Below are 17429 nucleotides of genomic sequence, written 5' to 3'. Positions count from 1 at the left end.
TCTTTGTTTTATTATGTGAAAGCAGTCATCCGTGAGGGTCTGCTGTCTTTTACTTTCATTTTGTGTTTGTTCATTTTATTATTAAAGTCTGTGAATGTTCGGCGGTTCCCGCCTCCTCCTTCCCACAATAACGGACTTTGATATATATATAACCTAATTGTGTTTTTGAATTACTGTTTGCATATTTAGTAAAATTTTGTCATTCATTTTGAGACTATTGTAGCTCCATAGTAAAAAGCAACAACAACAACAAAAAAAACTATATTAAGTAAAAAAATAAATTGTAACAAATTGTAAAATTTGTGAACAACAAACTATAGAAACATTCAATGTTTAAGCAATTTTATTTAAAAAATGTAAACATAAAAATGATGTTGAAGGTTTTTTCCCAATAGAAATACTCAGGAGAAGAACATGGAATTATAAATATATAAATTTACATATCTCCTGACCCAAACCTACACATAGAGACCCATACAGCTGCACTTACACCAAGATTAAATGAGAGAAATACATTGAAAAACATTATGAAAAAATCAAAGCACCTGGTCATCCACCATAAAACTCCGAGAATTTTGTTAGTTTGACATTGCGCTTCCCTACATGCTCTTTAAGTGGATTGAACATGTTTACATGGTTCAGACCCTCTGATCAGTGCTGCAGTTGTTCATTTAGACATCAGATATTGGTTTCACTTGGATCCAGCCCATCTTTGAGTGATCGTCTAGTTTTCCTGGCAGGCACCTGATAAAGACACACATAAGATGTTTTTGTTATATTATCTATAGAAACAGATTGTACAGATACGTTTCATAAACATACATATATGCTTACAGGCTCCGATCCGCTCCTCCAGGAACCCGACCTGCTCGCTGAGCGAGTCGATACGGTCTAGCTGCTGCAGAGAATGCGACAGGAAGTTGGTCCTCTCGGACAGGAAGCTGTTATCGTCTCCCGCGCCATCCAACGGGAAGAGTGTGATGAAGGGAGCCAGAACCATCTCTAGTTTCTGCAGAGAGAGAGAGAGAGGAAGGTTTTCTTACATTTAAAGACACTGAAATTATGTCTTTATTAAATTTTTGTTTTATTTTTTTAAGTGAGACTAAAACGGCAAATATGAGAATAAGGTAAATGCTGTTATTCTGAAGCTTCTATTCATCAAAGAATTCTGGGGGGGAAACGTATGGTTTCTAAAGAAAAATATTAAGCAGCACAACTGATTTCAACATTGATAATAATCAGAAATGTTTATTGATCAGCGAATCATCTTTTAGAATGATTTCTGAAGGATCATGTGACACTAAAGACTGAAGTAATGATGCTGAAAATTCAGCTTTGATCACAGGAATAAATTACATTTGAACATGTATACATAATTTAGTCATGAAACTCTTCTGAGCAGCTGACTGCTTCTCTTAAAGCCAATCGATCTGTTTGTTTTATCAACATAACATTTTTTTATTTCCGTCCCGAACCGGCTCATGGGAATTTTCCTAGCCCTCCTCCTTCCCCAGCACCACCTGCCTAAATCTGTGAGAGGTTCTCCCTACTTCACTTGCAGCAGCTCATTAGCTATTCATAATTCACCCTTCATGTCTTCACTAATGCATACTGTAGCAGATCTAGTCTATATTTTATTATCAAAATATATTATTATAAAATATAATACAGAAAACTGCTTGTCACCGAATGAGGAATATGAAATTGAATATGCATACTACTGTTTTATCCTTACATAATGCATACCCTTCACATACTGTTATTACATTTACATTTGAGTGTTTTACAGTACATACTCTAGTCTCTCTAGAGTATATGAATATTGTTTTGTTTATATCTTAATTGAGCGAGGTTAATGAGTGCAAACTTATTTATTAACATTTTCAATAACTTTAAATTACACATAAACCTTTTGGAAGTGCTGAAAAACGTTTTTTGCCAACTAATGTTGTTAATAATGTGATGTAATACCTCCTGTTCCTGTGGTGCTGACTGAAAAACAAACTAACTATTATCTACTAGAAATATCTGCCGAACACACTCTTTTCCTGGCAAACAAAGACGGTTAAAACCTGTATGTGTGTTTTATGTTTCCAAACCTGTGACGTGTGAGGTTGACTACTGCTTTTAATTAAACCATTAGCAAGGCTTTGAACCAATAACCTCTCTTGGCAAACGTGCTACAGTTTCCTGTCGTTTGAAGTAGGATGTGTCCTGAGGGTGTGTGTGTGTGTGTGTGTGTGTGTCTGACCTGCTCGAGGAGCTCCACTCTGTTTTTAAGCATCTGAACTTCTTCGGTAACGTTCTCCACCAATCCAAAACCTCCACCTTTAAGAACAAAAGAAAAACACACATAAATTAGAGACGGACCACACACACACTGACATTCAGCCTTCATTAAAACCCAGAACGCAGTGCACAACTCTATTTTTGATGTTTTAAGATCCAGGCTTTGAACATAAGTAACGCTTTTATTCAGACAATATGCAAACACACAAACTGACTTTTGTAAGACAGTGTTTTATGGTTATATTTGTGCATGTTCTCTGATTGCATGAATCCATGATTAATATCCAAAGCGCTCCCAGAGCAGACCAAAGATCACAGGAGAGTAGAAAGACAGACAGAAATAGAAAGAGAAAGAGAGAAATTGAGTGTTGGGGGTGACAAAGGAGGAAAGTTTGAGGTTTGGCAAGAATATGATGCAAATACTTTGATATGCACTCGGGTCCAAAAGTCTGAGACAACTAGAGAAAATTCTTGTTCTTTGTTTTTCAATTGAATACAATATATATGTGTGTGTGTGTGTGTGTGTGTGTGTGTGTGTGTGTGTGTGTGTGTGTGTGTGTGTGTGTTCCTTCAAATTATATTATATATTATACAGTTTGAGTAAAAGTTTTAACTTAAATATGTATATGTATATTTTTTTATTTTAAATATTTATTTATTTATTTTCCATTTATTTATTTATTTGTTTATTTTATTCACTTATTTAAATAAATAATGTAATGTATTTTATGTATTAAATTATTCATTAAATAAATTGTTTTATTGATTTGCTATGTATTTGTTATTAATAATACATTATTTTTATTGATTGACTAATTTTGCTATTTGTATGTCCCCTTTTGCTTTAATGACAGCAGCACTCAGATCTGATGGTCAAAATCTTATTTTTCAGCATGATTGTGTCCAAAAGAGCATCTTGTGCGCGCGTCAGTGTCAGCAGGAACATCTGACAGCTTTTGCAAAGAGTCACATGTCACTAATTGGTTTATTGTGACCAAGAAAGAGTGCAGAATCTGAAATATTTCTTCATGTTACATTAGATCTCTTTGCTTAAAATTTTTTTTTTTAAACTACAACGTTGTACATGTCCCAAGAAATCCCAGTGTTCTGAGACATTTGCACTCCACAATAGATGAAATCAGGTCATATTTAATCACAAGCTTCAGTATGAGATAACTGTGACTGTGATTGGTTGTTTTGTAAATGGACGTGATTAAGACCCAATCATATCAGAGCTCAGCCCAGTAAGTCCCGCCCGTTGGCTGTTTTTCTGAATGTTTTAGGTTATGAGCCCTATCAGTCTTAAAACTAGTCAATGGGTCGCGCACACACACATTTTTTCCTCAGCGTTTGATTTGGCTGTTTCCACAGACGCACACTGAAGCTCAGTCAATCTGTCCCAGATGTGTGTGTTATGAAGACACGTGGGAGAGAGAGAGAGCGAGAGAAGATTTGTGTGAGGGAAAACAGTGACCCCCAGCAGTCTGAGTTTGATAGATATGGAATGCGAGCTACGGATTGAGCCAAAAGGAAAACGGGAACAGCGGCTACAAATCGTGTCCGGCAGTGGCCTCTTTAAATGCGAAATCACCATCATCGTACAGCTAAACACTCCTTCTATCTGATGACACTAATGTAGCTTTAAACTCAAGGTTTTAGGGACTTTGGGCCCCAGAAACTCAACAAAGTATTTGTCCAATAGTTGAGGTCAAAATGAAATTTTAACTGATCAGGGCTCTCTCGCTCTCCATGTCTGTCTTTCTCTGATCCTTTAGACTTAAATAAAATGATGAAACATTTTACTTAAAGGGGAAGTATGTAATTTTTTTTAAGTAAAAAAATAAATAAAAGGAAAAATATGCTAAATCAGCAAGCTGTAGAAAGGCACAACAATGGATGAAAAACTAAAAACCAATTAATGCTAGAAAAACATGACTTTTTAAAATGTTTGTTGACATGCTCACACTAAATGAATGCTGAAAATTATTTATAAAAACCTCAAATAATATTTATTTTATTTTATAATAAATATATAAATATTTTAAAACAGATTTTTATACAGAAAACTAATCATCTGTTATTAGCTATCACTGTCATTAAAAAAATACTTTAAAAAGCTTTTTATTAAATACTTTAAATAAATATTTTTATTAAATTAATTAATTGTATTTGTTATTAAATCATTTACTTTTGATCATTTTTACTGTAGTAACAGTAACTGGTTAATAACATTTGGTGTAAATGTTTGTAAGGAAACTTCTTGCTGGTCAGTAAGACTGATGACACATGTTTTAAAGATTACACTGTCATTTAATAAAAAAAAATATTTTAAACAATTAATATTTTAATTATTTTTTTTAATAATCTTGTTTTAATTGAATTATTTTTATAGTAACCGTAGCAAATAACATAAACTGTGGTTGTGCTTAATGTTTAAGTGTAAGGAATTACTCTTGCTGGTCTGTAAGACAAAAAAAAGCTTACATTTTGAAAGACATCTCAAATTATTATAGTTTAAATAATTAATATTTATATTAATTATTAGTAGTAGTTTAAGCATAAATTCTTAGTTTAAATTATAATTATTAGTTTAAATAATGCTTTTTTTTTTCTTTTCTTTTTTACTGTAGCAAGTAAGATATTTGGTGTAAACTGTGTTTACCATGGTACATGTTAGTAGGGGAACTACTCTTGCTGGTCAGTGAGTGAGGCTGATGACAGGTTTAGAGTAAACTGAGCTTCTGCACCTCGAGTCTCAGGGGACGTCCCACCAGACAGATGTGGCACAGGGTCAAACTCAACAACGCTGAGGTCTGACTAGTGTGGGAACAGAGAGACTAGTGTGTGGGGTCACTTAAAGGTTTACTTTGAAATATTTCTCCTTTGATATCTAAAAATGAATAAAGAAACTAAGCATGTCCTATAGAAACAAGGTTATCAACAACATTTAGATTGCCTTGCTAGCTTTCAACTGCCTGGATTCATACATTATTACTGAGATTTTGAAATGTGCTGCTCTCTCTTGTACTTTCTAGTAAGCAAACTCCAGGAATGCGTGTTTGAGCTCCAGCCAACAATCAGAACGAGTGGCGATTATTTTAGCCTGTCGCTAGGAAACAGCGAACATGACTATTTAGGGCCAGAGGAGATTCTGTTCATGCTGTTATTTTTAAATCGTAGACAGATATGAAATAGTTTAGGGAAAGAAAACAGAGGAGAGGAGTGAGAGGAGCGCTGCCAACAGGCTTAAAGACACAAGATAGTTTTGGCAGAATATAGAGACAGACAAAGGGGAGAGTATAATGTTCAGTAGCTTCTCATAGGGACTTCACTAAAGAACTCAAACTTTAACAAAGACTTTAGATATACAAAGAAGACATTTTAATATGAATAAGAGAAAGTGCAACTCGGAATATGGCGGAATAAATCCCGCCTTCAAAATAAAAGAGCCAATCAGAAGTTGGTAAAGTTGCATCACTGGCACATTGACAGCTCCGGCCTGAAAAATGCAGGGTTTTTTTGTCATGATTTGAGCATTTAGAAACCAAATTTATTAGACAGTTGTGGTCAGATTTCATCCGTGATTTCAAATATGAAATTTAATCGTAAGTTTGAAGAATAGCTTTGGAAATGTTGGCTGTGAGTGAAAGGACTTGCCTTAAAGGGACTGTGACTTTAATTCCGTTATTGCTGGTACAAAAACAGCATTATTATTTTATACCATTAAAACTATATATAAAAAAAATATATATTGTTAAAATAAAATATAAATATTACATGAAAAACTTATTGTGAAAAAAGGCAACTAACTGAAAAATAATAATAAAATAAATTCAACTAAAACTAAAACTTAAAATAAGAAATCATTTAATCCTAGATGGTAATATTTAAAAAGCCCAAAAACAAAAAACAAAAAAACAAAAGTAAAATAACAAAATTACTCAAATTTAAACTTAAATGAAAAGTGAAATATATCAAATAAAAGCTAATCCAGAAATATTAATAAACAAAACAATAATAGTATATAAAAAAATATTAAAAAATAACACTAGTACAAGAGAGTCACTTGGTTGGAAATTATAAGCAAATCAGTAATGTTTCGTTTATAAATAAACTAGTGTAGTTGTCATAGAGTAACATTATATTTTTTTAATAATAATTAACATTTAATAATAAATAAATAAATGTTTTTATTAAAATATTTATAATTCATTAAAACTAAAAATATAAATGACATTAAAATCATGTTCCATGAAGATATTTTGTACATTTCCTACCGTAAATATATAAAACATTTATTTTTGTGAGTGGATGCAGCACAATCGCCAACATAAATGAAAAACTTTAAAGGCGATTTTCTCAATGTTTCGATTTTTTTGCAGAATCCTCAGATTCCAGAGTTTTAAATAGTTGTATCTCGGCCAAATATTGTCATATCCTAACAAACCATACATCGATGGAAATCATATTGATTCAGCTTTTAGATGATGTATAAATCTCAATTTCAAAAAATGTACCCATGTGACTGGTTTTGTTTGTCCAGGGTCACATATGTCGTAAGATACTGGTTGTTCAGGTGGTCTGTTTGGAGGCAGACGGATGTGGTCCAGGTTTGTGGTCGCTGTGGTCACCAGTCACAGTGCACTATTACTCACGGTACGAGTTGAGAGTGGCATAGCGCGTACCAAAAGTAATAATGAACCGTGAGGCTGGTCAGGGTTCCACCTGTAGGGGGCGCTAGAGAGGAAACACACTTATATACTGCGCTATAATAGCCCACACTTACCCATTATGACATATTTTCACACACTGTAATTGCATTACCACTTAAGCCCATTACTTGTTTTGTTTTCTAAATGCTTTTTCTGTACTATTCTTCCTAAATAGTCTGCGAGTTTAGAATAAATATGTCTCTATTCATTGCATTTTTGCAAGCAGTATGCCAAAAGTGCCGGGTTTTTCTAGTGGATTTGTGAAGTATGCATCTGTTCATGCTTTTTTGGTTAATATTGCCCACAACCCTCTTGTGCAATGGAAATGGATATCTGAGACCGTCCTATTCCTACATTTTCAGTTGCAGAAAAGTGGTCAGGAATGTGAGACCAAAACTGCCACAGTAGTTTATAAATGTAGGAACTTATAATGAATAATGAATTTAGATGGATGCGGACAGGGATCTGTGGTATTGCAATGCAATTTTAAGATATAGTAGTGTGTTCCAATGCTTATATACGCTAAAGTGTGCAGTTTGTCCTGATGTCATCATGTGTGTGTGTGTGTATGGAGATTCATGGTTCTTGAATCTTGAGTGCTGATGATGAGTATCTACTTCAGTATGTCTGCGGCTGATTATAATGTATATATGTCTTACCAGCATCGCTACTGGATGAGCGATCGTCTGGTTTTGGAGGAGCGGTGGGCGGGGGGGAGGGGGGAAGACTTCTTGAACACGTTATTTCATCTTCAGCCAGACTGAATCCCTCCTGACACACACACCGATAACTCCCCAGCGTATTCACGCACTTCTGTGAGCAGCGATGACCTTCCTTACACTCATCCACATCTGAGAGAGAAAGATGTGAACCACTCTTTTAAAAGAACCACTCTTTTTCCCCTAAAGCCCATATATATTGTTAAAGCTGTCGTGCACCAATAACATTAAAATTAAAAAACATTAAAAAATCTCATGACCACTTTCCACCCTTAAACTAATTTACAAATATATTCTAAAAATATGATTTTAAGGAGCAGTGAAATGGTTTTTTTAATGAGCCCTTTAAAATAATGTGTACAAAGCAACTACTTTCCACCCATAATTATTTTTATATTTATATAAAAACAGGAAACAGGACTTTCCTTGCTCTTTATTAAAAATGTAATAATATCAAAAAAATATTAATATAAAACACATACACACACACACACACACATATATATATATATATATATATGTTTTTGTAAAGTCCTGATTTCCATATGAGCTCTTTAAAATAAGGGTACAAAGTGAAAAGTCCTAAATTAAATTTAAATTTTTTTATTTATTATTTACCACCTGTCCCCTTAGGTGTTAACTGTATATACGGCTCACAATCAGGAATGCACCGATTTAAAAATGTTGTCCGATACCGATAATTCTATATATTTGAAAGCCAATAACCAATATATTGGCCAATAAATCTAAATCCAAATTTTTATGTCATTTTTGAGAGCCTCATTACAAAACAAAAGTCTCACCATTAAAAGCATGTCCCAAGCACACAGTTATAATGTTCTCAATTTAATTTTATGTAGCTTATATGACAGACTTGTCCAGCACATGTTGCTCTTAACTGTATTTTCCCTTTTTTAAGTGATTCCAATCATAATTCCAGCAATTTAAAACCATCATGGCGAACAGTGCTCATCTAAAATATCTCAGTTGAAGGAAATAATACATTATTTATCAGCTTTAATACAGTGACCAAATTTTCCTATCAGTCCGATAACAATAACATTAAAAACGATCATATATCGCCGATATATTGTGCATCCCTACTCACAAAGCATGCAATTCTTTGTGCATGCAACACATTTTATAAAGCACGCACCATGAACATAACAGTAAATGAATGTTAGTGTGTGTTTGTGAGTACCTATTTGACAGTATCGTCCCGTCCATCCTCTCGGACACGAACAGTGATTCGGCCTTATACATGACCCTCCATTTACACACGTCTTCTCACACACCGCTACAGAGAGAGACGTGGAAATACACACACATATGCATGTATGAATTCAAATGTGAAAACCCATTCAGAGCTAACGTTAACCAACATGACTTGTAGACCTCCGGTTACCTTGGTTACAGTTGTGTGAATGTATGCGTCGCCACCCCGGACAGCATTCTGGGTAAATGTGTACATTAGGAGCCGCTCTGCTCACCTGCCTGTAAGAAACCCTGTAGATTGTCCTGTAAAACACATAGTCTAGTGAAATGCTGATACTATATGCAGTGTAATATAATATTTCTTGTGTTTTTGTGTGATCTTACTTGTATGTGCTGCACATGCGCTGGTTTTGGCACATGGTGATGTAGGGTTTGTGGACAGGCTGAAGGAACGACTCTGTGCTGTAGGACACACGATGACTCCATGCGTCTCCAACACACACTCTCCTTCTGAAACACACACAGACACACAGTTATAAACAAACACACTCCTACACACAAATATTGCTTATTCATTACCGTTCAAACGTTTGGGCTCGGTAAGATTTTTGAACTCTTTTTAATAAGAAGTCTCTTCTGCTCACCAAGGCTACATTTATTTGATCAAAATAGATTCAAAAATATAGTTTATGTTATTATTACAATTTAAAATAATATATAAAAAAATGCAATTCATTCCTGTGACACAAAACTGAATTTTCAGCATCATTACTCCAGTCTTCAGTGTCACATGATCCTTTAGAAATCATTCTAATATGCTGAAACATTTATTATTATCAATGTTGAAAACTGTTGTTCTGCTTAATAGTTTTGTGAAAAAAACTATACATATTTATAAAAAAAAATATTTTGCAACATTATAAATACCTTTAAAATATCTTAAAAGTGTGTGTTAAATATAATGCTTGGAAAGACATTATATTGTCGTTTGTGTATCAAAAGCTTGCTGTCCATCAGTTCTAATGGGACGTGGCTGATTGATGTAATTAGCTGCTATTATATGCGTTGACCTTTAACCTTATAGTGACCCATGACCCCATGAGGCCCAAGAGCATGTGAATTGACACGTCCTAATACTACTAGTATGAATATGGCTAGTATCAATGAAATTCGGACGTACTACATTTGCTATAACTGTCATGTGACCTACCAGCATCAGTTATGATGCTTCACTGCCATTCATAAATCCTCTCCCGTGGCCTCATGGGATAGGAAAGTGTCAGCGGATGCGCACTTCAGAATCTCGGCAGAAGAAGTAGGTCATCCGGGTACTTCTCACCCACTCTTTTTCGAATACTATGTATTCGGACATACTACTCTTTTGGCGAACTGTTTTTCACGTACTATATACAATTTCGGACGCAGCGTACAGTGACTACTTTGTGTGTATGTGAGCCATTACCCGTGGTGACCATGAATCTGAGGCGTGCAGGTCACATGCAGGAGAAACAGAGAAGAGGAGAGCAGGACCGCTGTGTACATCTCTCTCTCTCTCTCTCCGTCTATCTGTCACTCTCTCTCAGGTCTGTCTTTCAGGAGTGTCTGTCCCCCTCAGGTACACCCAGGTCAATCAGCTACCTGAGAGAGAGAGAGAGAGAGAGAGAGAGAGAGAGAGAGAGAGAGAGAGAGAAAGGAAACATTACAGTATATACAGAGTCTTATACAATAGTACCTAATAATAGAAACCAATCCATAATAATACATTTAAATCAATATACAGTATAATAATAGCAATAGTATATGATGATCGATACAGGGGAAATAGTATTTATCACAAATATTCCTCTTGAAACCACATCCGATTCTTTGTATATAGAAGGTTTAAATGGCCAACTTTCTCACTTTTGCAAATGCTGATAAAAGTTTGCAAAAAAAGTTTGTACGATTTTTTACGGCAGTGGATTCCAGAATCCACCCTCTTCAGTAATAATAAATAAAAATCGTTTTTTAATAAAACATGGGACACTTTAATAATCTATTTTAAGAAGAATGTACCCTGTTTAAAGTAACTTGAGAAATAAGTGTCTTGTCTTTACCTCAGATCTAAGATCTTTGCCCACAGAGCACTGAACTAGTCTTTATGAAATGTTATTTCTGCTATACTTCCTTACTGAACAGCTGGATCCCATCATACTGTACATACAACACACAGAACAGACATTAAGAATAAAAAAAACATGCAATTTGTAACCATTTCCCATAAGCGCACAGTTATAACCTGTTTCATGTTTAAACATGAGAGTTAATGCACTTTTAAAGGCAGAAAATTAATCATCATTAATAAGTGCATTTGTTACAGATCACAGCTGATTGAATCAAACACGGTTCTAAGAAATGTGTGTTTTCATAAGTACACACATATTCGCATGCATTATAACAGTGCTGACGCTTTAAAATCAGATCATAACTCATAACGCAGATAAAGTGGTTTCATTTTCATCTGGGTGTAATGAAGATACATTTCTGTGTTTCCATCTGTAACATGGAGATTTCAGGTTACACAGGTTTTAAATATAACTTTAATAAGAACATGTTATTAAAAACATGGCTTGGATTACTGAAACAGCACTTAGCATGTCGTCCCGCCACACACACGCGTGAACAAACCTCTGCTTCAGATGAAAACGAGACTTTACAAAGTCAACTATATTAAAAGTCATTTCTCTTCTTGAAGTTCATTTTAACCTGTATGCACATGTACACACACGTGTGTGTTCTCTCATCTTGAACAGCTTACAGTAATCATTAGGTTATGGCTGGTTTAATGAGTTCAGGTTTAAAGCGCGGTGTAAAACAGGTCTCAGTGTTCCCTAGAGAGCTTTTGACAACAGCTATTATACCACACCTGTGTGTGTGCTGTGTGTGTGTGTGTGTGTGTGTGTGTGTGTGTGTGTGTGTGTGTGTGTGTGTGTGTGTGTGTGTGTGTGTGTGTGTGTGTGTGTGTGTGTGTGTGTGTGTGTGTGTGTGTGTGTGTGTGTGTGTGTGTGTGTGTGTGTGATAAATGAGAGAGCCAAATTTCCTCACTTATATAGTGAAACATTATGACAACCGACAAGTGAGGACATTTTACAGGTCCTCACTAGTTAAAAAGGTTTATAAATCAGCCAAAAACATGTTTTTATTTAAATCTAGTGGTAGGGCTTTTAGGGCCTGGGTTAGGTCATAGGAAATATCATTAACCTGTTATAAAATCAGTGGAAGTCTATGCAACGTTCTCCTCATTAATAGTGAAAAAAAGAGGCTGTGAATATGAGTGTGCATGTGTGTTTGTGTAAGAAGCACTTTAAACGAGGTCTGTCATATTTTCTGGAGATTAATGACCCATTTTACCTCTGATCTATGCTTAATGAATTTGACCTGTGTGCATGTAAGCTGGTAAAATCTGGATCTGGCACTAAATGTTTTTTTAGTTTTTTTTTACCTTCAGTGACAGAGCAAGTTAGCAAGCAAAACTATTTTTGGATTTAAAAAAAAAGATACTGTCCAAATGTGACTAACAAGATTAAACCCAATTAAAGTTCTACAGAATTTGTTAGACATCACTGCTCTTGATGTAAAGGTTGTTTCAGATGAGACAGCAAAATTGAAAGATACTACATTTTGACCAAATGCTAGGGCAGAATCACATAATTCACAGATAAAACAATCTCAGAATCTCAAGGCAAGAAGCTCAACTCTAGTGTGTTATCCAATGTTACATTTAAACTAAATATATTTGAAATGTACTAAATTGCAACTTAATCATTGCAAATGTGTAATTACAAACATACTTAAATACATGACATACAAGTTTCAATAGAAATTACATACATTTTTTGTTTCCCACGCAGGATATTTCAAAGACAATAGAATTATGAAATTATGAATAAAGATGTACTTAAAGGGATAGTGCAGCTAAAAATGAACATTAGCCCATGATTTACTCACCCTGAAGCCATCCTATGTGTATATGACATTCTTCTTTCAGACTTCCAAGCTTTATAATGGGAGTGAATGGGTTTTTGTTTTTGGAAGTCCTTCAAAGCGCATCCATTCCTGATAAAAGTGCTCCACACGAAGCTTTTGTTCGTGTAACAAAAATATTAATATATAAAACTTTATCGACTAAAATCCCTAGCTTCCGGCAAACGGCCGTACGCATCGACTTTTTATATATATTTTTTTCCAGGACATTTTTTTATATAACTCCGATTATAATTGTCTGAAAGAAAAATGTCATACACACCTAGGATGTAAATCACGGGCTAATTTTCATTTTTGGGTGAACTATCCCTTTAAGTCCGTATGTGCCAAAAAAACATTCTTAAATTAAACTATTTGCATTTAATCTCTTCCAGTAGTTATGGTGTGAACGCAGCATAAGCTGGTTGTTTTGGTTCAGGAGGAACTGTAAAAGGCGGCTGCTGTTTCGTTTGCGCTGCTCGGCGACTGACGTCTGTCTAACTCTGTCTAATTCTGCAGAGCATGAAACGCGCTAGTGACGCGTGATGTCTGGGACATACGCTGACAGGCAGGTAGGACATTGTATCATTGCATTTGGACCGAATTAAATGATTAGACAAACATTTTATGGTCCTACGTCTTCCACAGACCATATATAAAATACATTTAGACCATAACTTAGTGATTGCTATGGATGTGGACACTTTCAACCAGCATAACCAAAAATGTTTCTGTAACAAATCATACCCTGCATTTAATGCTTGTTTGAGCATTGTGGTGTTAGCTTAGCAACATTCTCACAGAAATTTAACTGAAAATGAATTGAGTCTGATGTTCCTGCCAGGACTGATGCGCAACTGGCCAATCATGTGCGATTCTCATCTCAGGTGTGTTACTGTTGTTACTGTGTTTGGTTGTTAATATGGGATTTGTTAAGATAACAACACTTTCCACAGCAATGAGCATCCTCTACAGCAGCTGGTGAGCTTTGAAATCTCCACATAAGGATTGTGGGTCAGATAGTGTTTTCACATGACTGCAGTTTGAGTCGGACGACCCACCGCAGAACGTCTGACACCACAATGAGGCAGTAAAGTGGTTTAAGACTTCTGGATGACTTTCACACTGATCTCCAGCCAAACACTTAATGGTTTCTACAGGTCTGTACCTGCAGGCTGTATGAGTTACAGAAACTGTATATGTGTGTGTCTCTCACAATTCATCTGATTGCCGTCATATGTAAACACTTGCCACGTGTCTTATATAAACGCTGCCAGATCTCGGACTCCCGGTCTCTGAGCAGACGTGTGCGTAACACATCAAAAATAAACTTTAGTTTACTTGCTAGTGATGTTGCATGAAGATAATTATCCATTAGTTATGGTTAAGGACAATAAAAAGGATATTAGTGTTGCAAACATTCAGCACTTTCTGCCAAACAATAATCATTGAATCACAAAGCAACGCGTAGTACATTTGCGTACGTGCAAAGTGTACATTTAAACACAAATGCTAAACCACAAAAAAGCCTCAACATGAATGTAAAACTCTGTATATAAACACACTGACATTTAGATCCACATCACTGCATATAATCACAAATAATGGCACTAATTAGAAACGGAAGCAGTTAAGACTAATGGAGGCCCAGCCTTTAGTGTGTGTGTGACTGTGTGTGTGTGTGTGTGTGTGTGTGTGTGTGTGTGTGTGTTTATATTTGGAATGGAATGCTAGCTTACTGCTTAGTGTGCAGTATATACTGCACACTACTGCTTAAAAAGTAGTATGTGAAACAATGTGCAATATATCATGCAATACGCTACGCATTTGTAAAAGTAGTTGGCTACAATGTTATCACTACAGTGAAATGCCTATGTTCAATTCAGTAAGTGATATCTAGTGATCATAAATTTGGCATATTTGTTTACTTTAAAACTGTGGGGGGTTCAAAAAAAAGTGTTGGCGCTTCAAAAAAAAACGTACTGAGCAGTATTCATAAACTAGTATTCCATTACCTAAAAAAGCAATTACCTTTGCTTCATCACACTGGAAAATTAAGATCAAGCATTTTGGATAAGTAGGCCTAGGTTATCCGAGTGTTTCATGCACATTATGCACTGTATGCATGCTAAATAATTCAGATATAGTATGCTATTCTGAACATTGTGTATACTAAGCACAGTTTGCAGTCTGGCCGCTTTAACGGTAAACGACCAGCAGGTGGCGCTGTTTTCATACAACATTATTTGCGACCATTCACAGATTCCAGTGTTGATCCAGTTCAGTCTAATCTAATGACAATTATAGTAATACACACACACACACACACACATAATGACCCCTTACCAAACTGTTGCATTAGCAAATAGATAATAATGAAATGCATGATGCACGCATGAATTTACATAAACTATAAAAAATATATTGTTCAATGACTCACTGGATTACTCCTGTTCACGAGATTAACCGCTCGTGCGTGGATGCAAAAGAGGAAAGAAAGAGAGTGGTCCCCCAGCGGTTCCCAAAAACGAAGTTTCCCAGCAAACTCTGAGGACAGACGTGGAATAATTTTATAAATAGTCCAAAAAACACGCATATGCCCAAATTTGCACTGGCACGAAACTCCTGCGCGCGCTTCCCGTAGCTCAGCTCTCCGTGTTTAGGAGTCTATTTTTTTTTTTTTTTTTGCGCACTCAGTTGAGTTCCCTCACAACTGTCAAAGCGTGCAGGGGGGTAACCACACCACTACTGCCCCTCCTTCACCGGGACGTCCCGAGAGAAACACTCACGCAAGAGCTCTCCCTCGCTCCGCGTGACGTCATCGCTGCAGGAATTCAAGCGCAACGGCTCAGTTTACCGGGTCACGTAAAACACAGAAATAAAGGGAAACGTGTAAGAACGCAGGGGGAAAAAAATAGAAATGCTATGAAGCTAAACCCTGTCTGTTTAACGCGTATTTCAACGCAGTAGTTCAAATTAAAATCACATCCTGATCCAAATATTATTTACTGTTAATAAATCAGTAGGCTAACGTTACATTACTACCAGTAAAAAGGCCGGAAAAACTTTATCGTTTTTGTCGTGAATTTAAACATTATTTATATACAATTAATTATTATAAAGTTTTGCCAGAAAGACAGAACACTCTGCACCTTCATTTTTCCCCATTTTTTTTATTTTACATCGTTCATTATGTCAAGCAATTTTAATCTCCTCATTTGATTGTAAGTGAAATACTCTATATATAATGTTGAATGGCTTATTACTGAAGTGTAACCAAAGAAAATCGCCATGCCAAGTAATGTAAGTAATGTCCTCACACTCACCCAGTTAATAAAATCACGTGATCTCGCGCTGAGCTCGAGGCCATTCGATCCACCTGTCGCGCGCTCTGACGCGCTTCTCCATCGCCTGCATTTCTTATAAACTCTTCTTCTCTCTGATAAAGAGCGGCGTGTGGTCAACGTCTCGATGCTCCCCGTGAACCGACTGGCGAGGAATGAGATGCTTTTGGGCGTTTTTCTCCTGCTTTTTATTCTGCGCTTCCTGTGGAACTCAGGAATTGGACGGACAATCCCAAACCGGAAATCCTGCAAGTGTTTGGAGCTGATAAACCTCTCTGGCCTGCACAAACACTCCCCTCGTGCCCCTCAAGTCCCAATACGGGTAATCACGTCTCTATCTAGGACCGCAAACACACTGTGATGAACTGTAGAAACAGCGAGAGTTTGGCCCTGTGATTTCAACTAGGCTCCCATTATATTAGAAATATATACTAGGATTATTTACTCAAAAATGGAAAGTGAAACGGTGCAGGTGTAACCTTAAAGGGATAGTTCACCCAAAAATTAAAATTCTGTCATCATTTACTCACCTCATGTCATTCCAAACCCGTAAGACTTTCCTTCTTCAGAACACAAATGAATTTCTTTTTGTTGAAATCTGAGATCTTTCTATCCCTCCATTGACAGCTACGCAACTACCACTTTGACCACTTCAAAAAGTTAATAAAGAGATCATAAAACTAATCCATATTTGAGTGGTTTAGTCCAAATTTTCTGAAGAGACTCGACCGCTTTGTGTGATGAACAGATACAGCTTTCCAAAAATCTTAGCTTCATACACAAAGCTATATTTTATGGCTTCAGAGAATAATGTACAAGTCTTTTAGACTGTTTTATGATGCTATTTTGTCTTCTTTTTTTCTTGACCACATCATTCCCCGCGAAGTCCCCATGATTCTGCTCAATTTCTTCTTTTGTGTTCCAAAGAAGAAAGAAAGTCATACCGACCTGAAGGAGTGAGTAATTGATGACAGCATTTCCATTTTTGTGCGAGCTATTCTTTTCAGGCTGGTTTAATGGATGTGGGTGGGGGTTATGAGTTATGGGTTGGTGATTTGAACCATCAGATTAAATCCGACCAGAAAAGGGGTCTAGTAGACATTGCATTCATGCTTCCAGTCCTGACATATTGACATAGTAGTGCAATG

The 17429-nt window shown here is 36.0% G+C and overlaps 1 protein-coding gene across 6 annotated transcripts; it reads right to left on the bottom strand.

Annotated features, from left to right (window-relative positions):
- Positions 1 to 325: 325 nt before the first annotated feature.
- On the bottom strand, positions 326 to 17212 carry egfl7 (EGF-like-domain, multiple 7). 6 transcript variants are annotated; one of them, XM_082141784.1, is made up of 10 exons: positions 16264 to 16568; positions 15378 to 15484; positions 10398 to 10573; positions 9320 to 9445; positions 9126 to 9238; positions 8922 to 9017; positions 7661 to 7852; positions 2252 to 2328; positions 823 to 1009; positions 326 to 744 (listed from the first exon to the last, which is right to left on the bottom strand). In XM_082141784.1, exons 3-10 carry the CDS (start codon positions 10475 to 10477, stop codon positions 725 to 727), a joined length of 891 nt encoding a protein of 296 aa, XP_081997910.1. In that variant the 5' UTR covers positions 10478 to 10573; positions 15378 to 15484; positions 16264 to 16568; the 3' UTR covers positions 326 to 724. The 6 variants fall into 6 exon arrangements, with proteins under 6 accessions (XP_081997910.1, XP_081997912.1, XP_081997911.1 ...); XM_082141786.1 differs by lacking the exons at positions 15378 to 15484; positions 16264 to 16568 and adding an exon at positions 16812 to 17212; XM_082141785.1 differs by lacking the exon at positions 15378 to 15484 and having other exon boundaries at positions 10398 to 10569.
- Between the last annotated feature and the right edge of the window lie 217 nt (positions 17213 to 17429).

This window comes from Leuciscus leuciscus (genome assembly GCF_965113295.1).
Source record: "Leuciscus leuciscus genome assembly, chromosome: 16".
NCBI lineage: Eukaryota > Metazoa > Chordata > Actinopteri > Cypriniformes > Leuciscidae > Leuciscus > Leuciscus leuciscus.
This window is presented reverse-complemented; position numbering and strand designations above follow the sequence as displayed.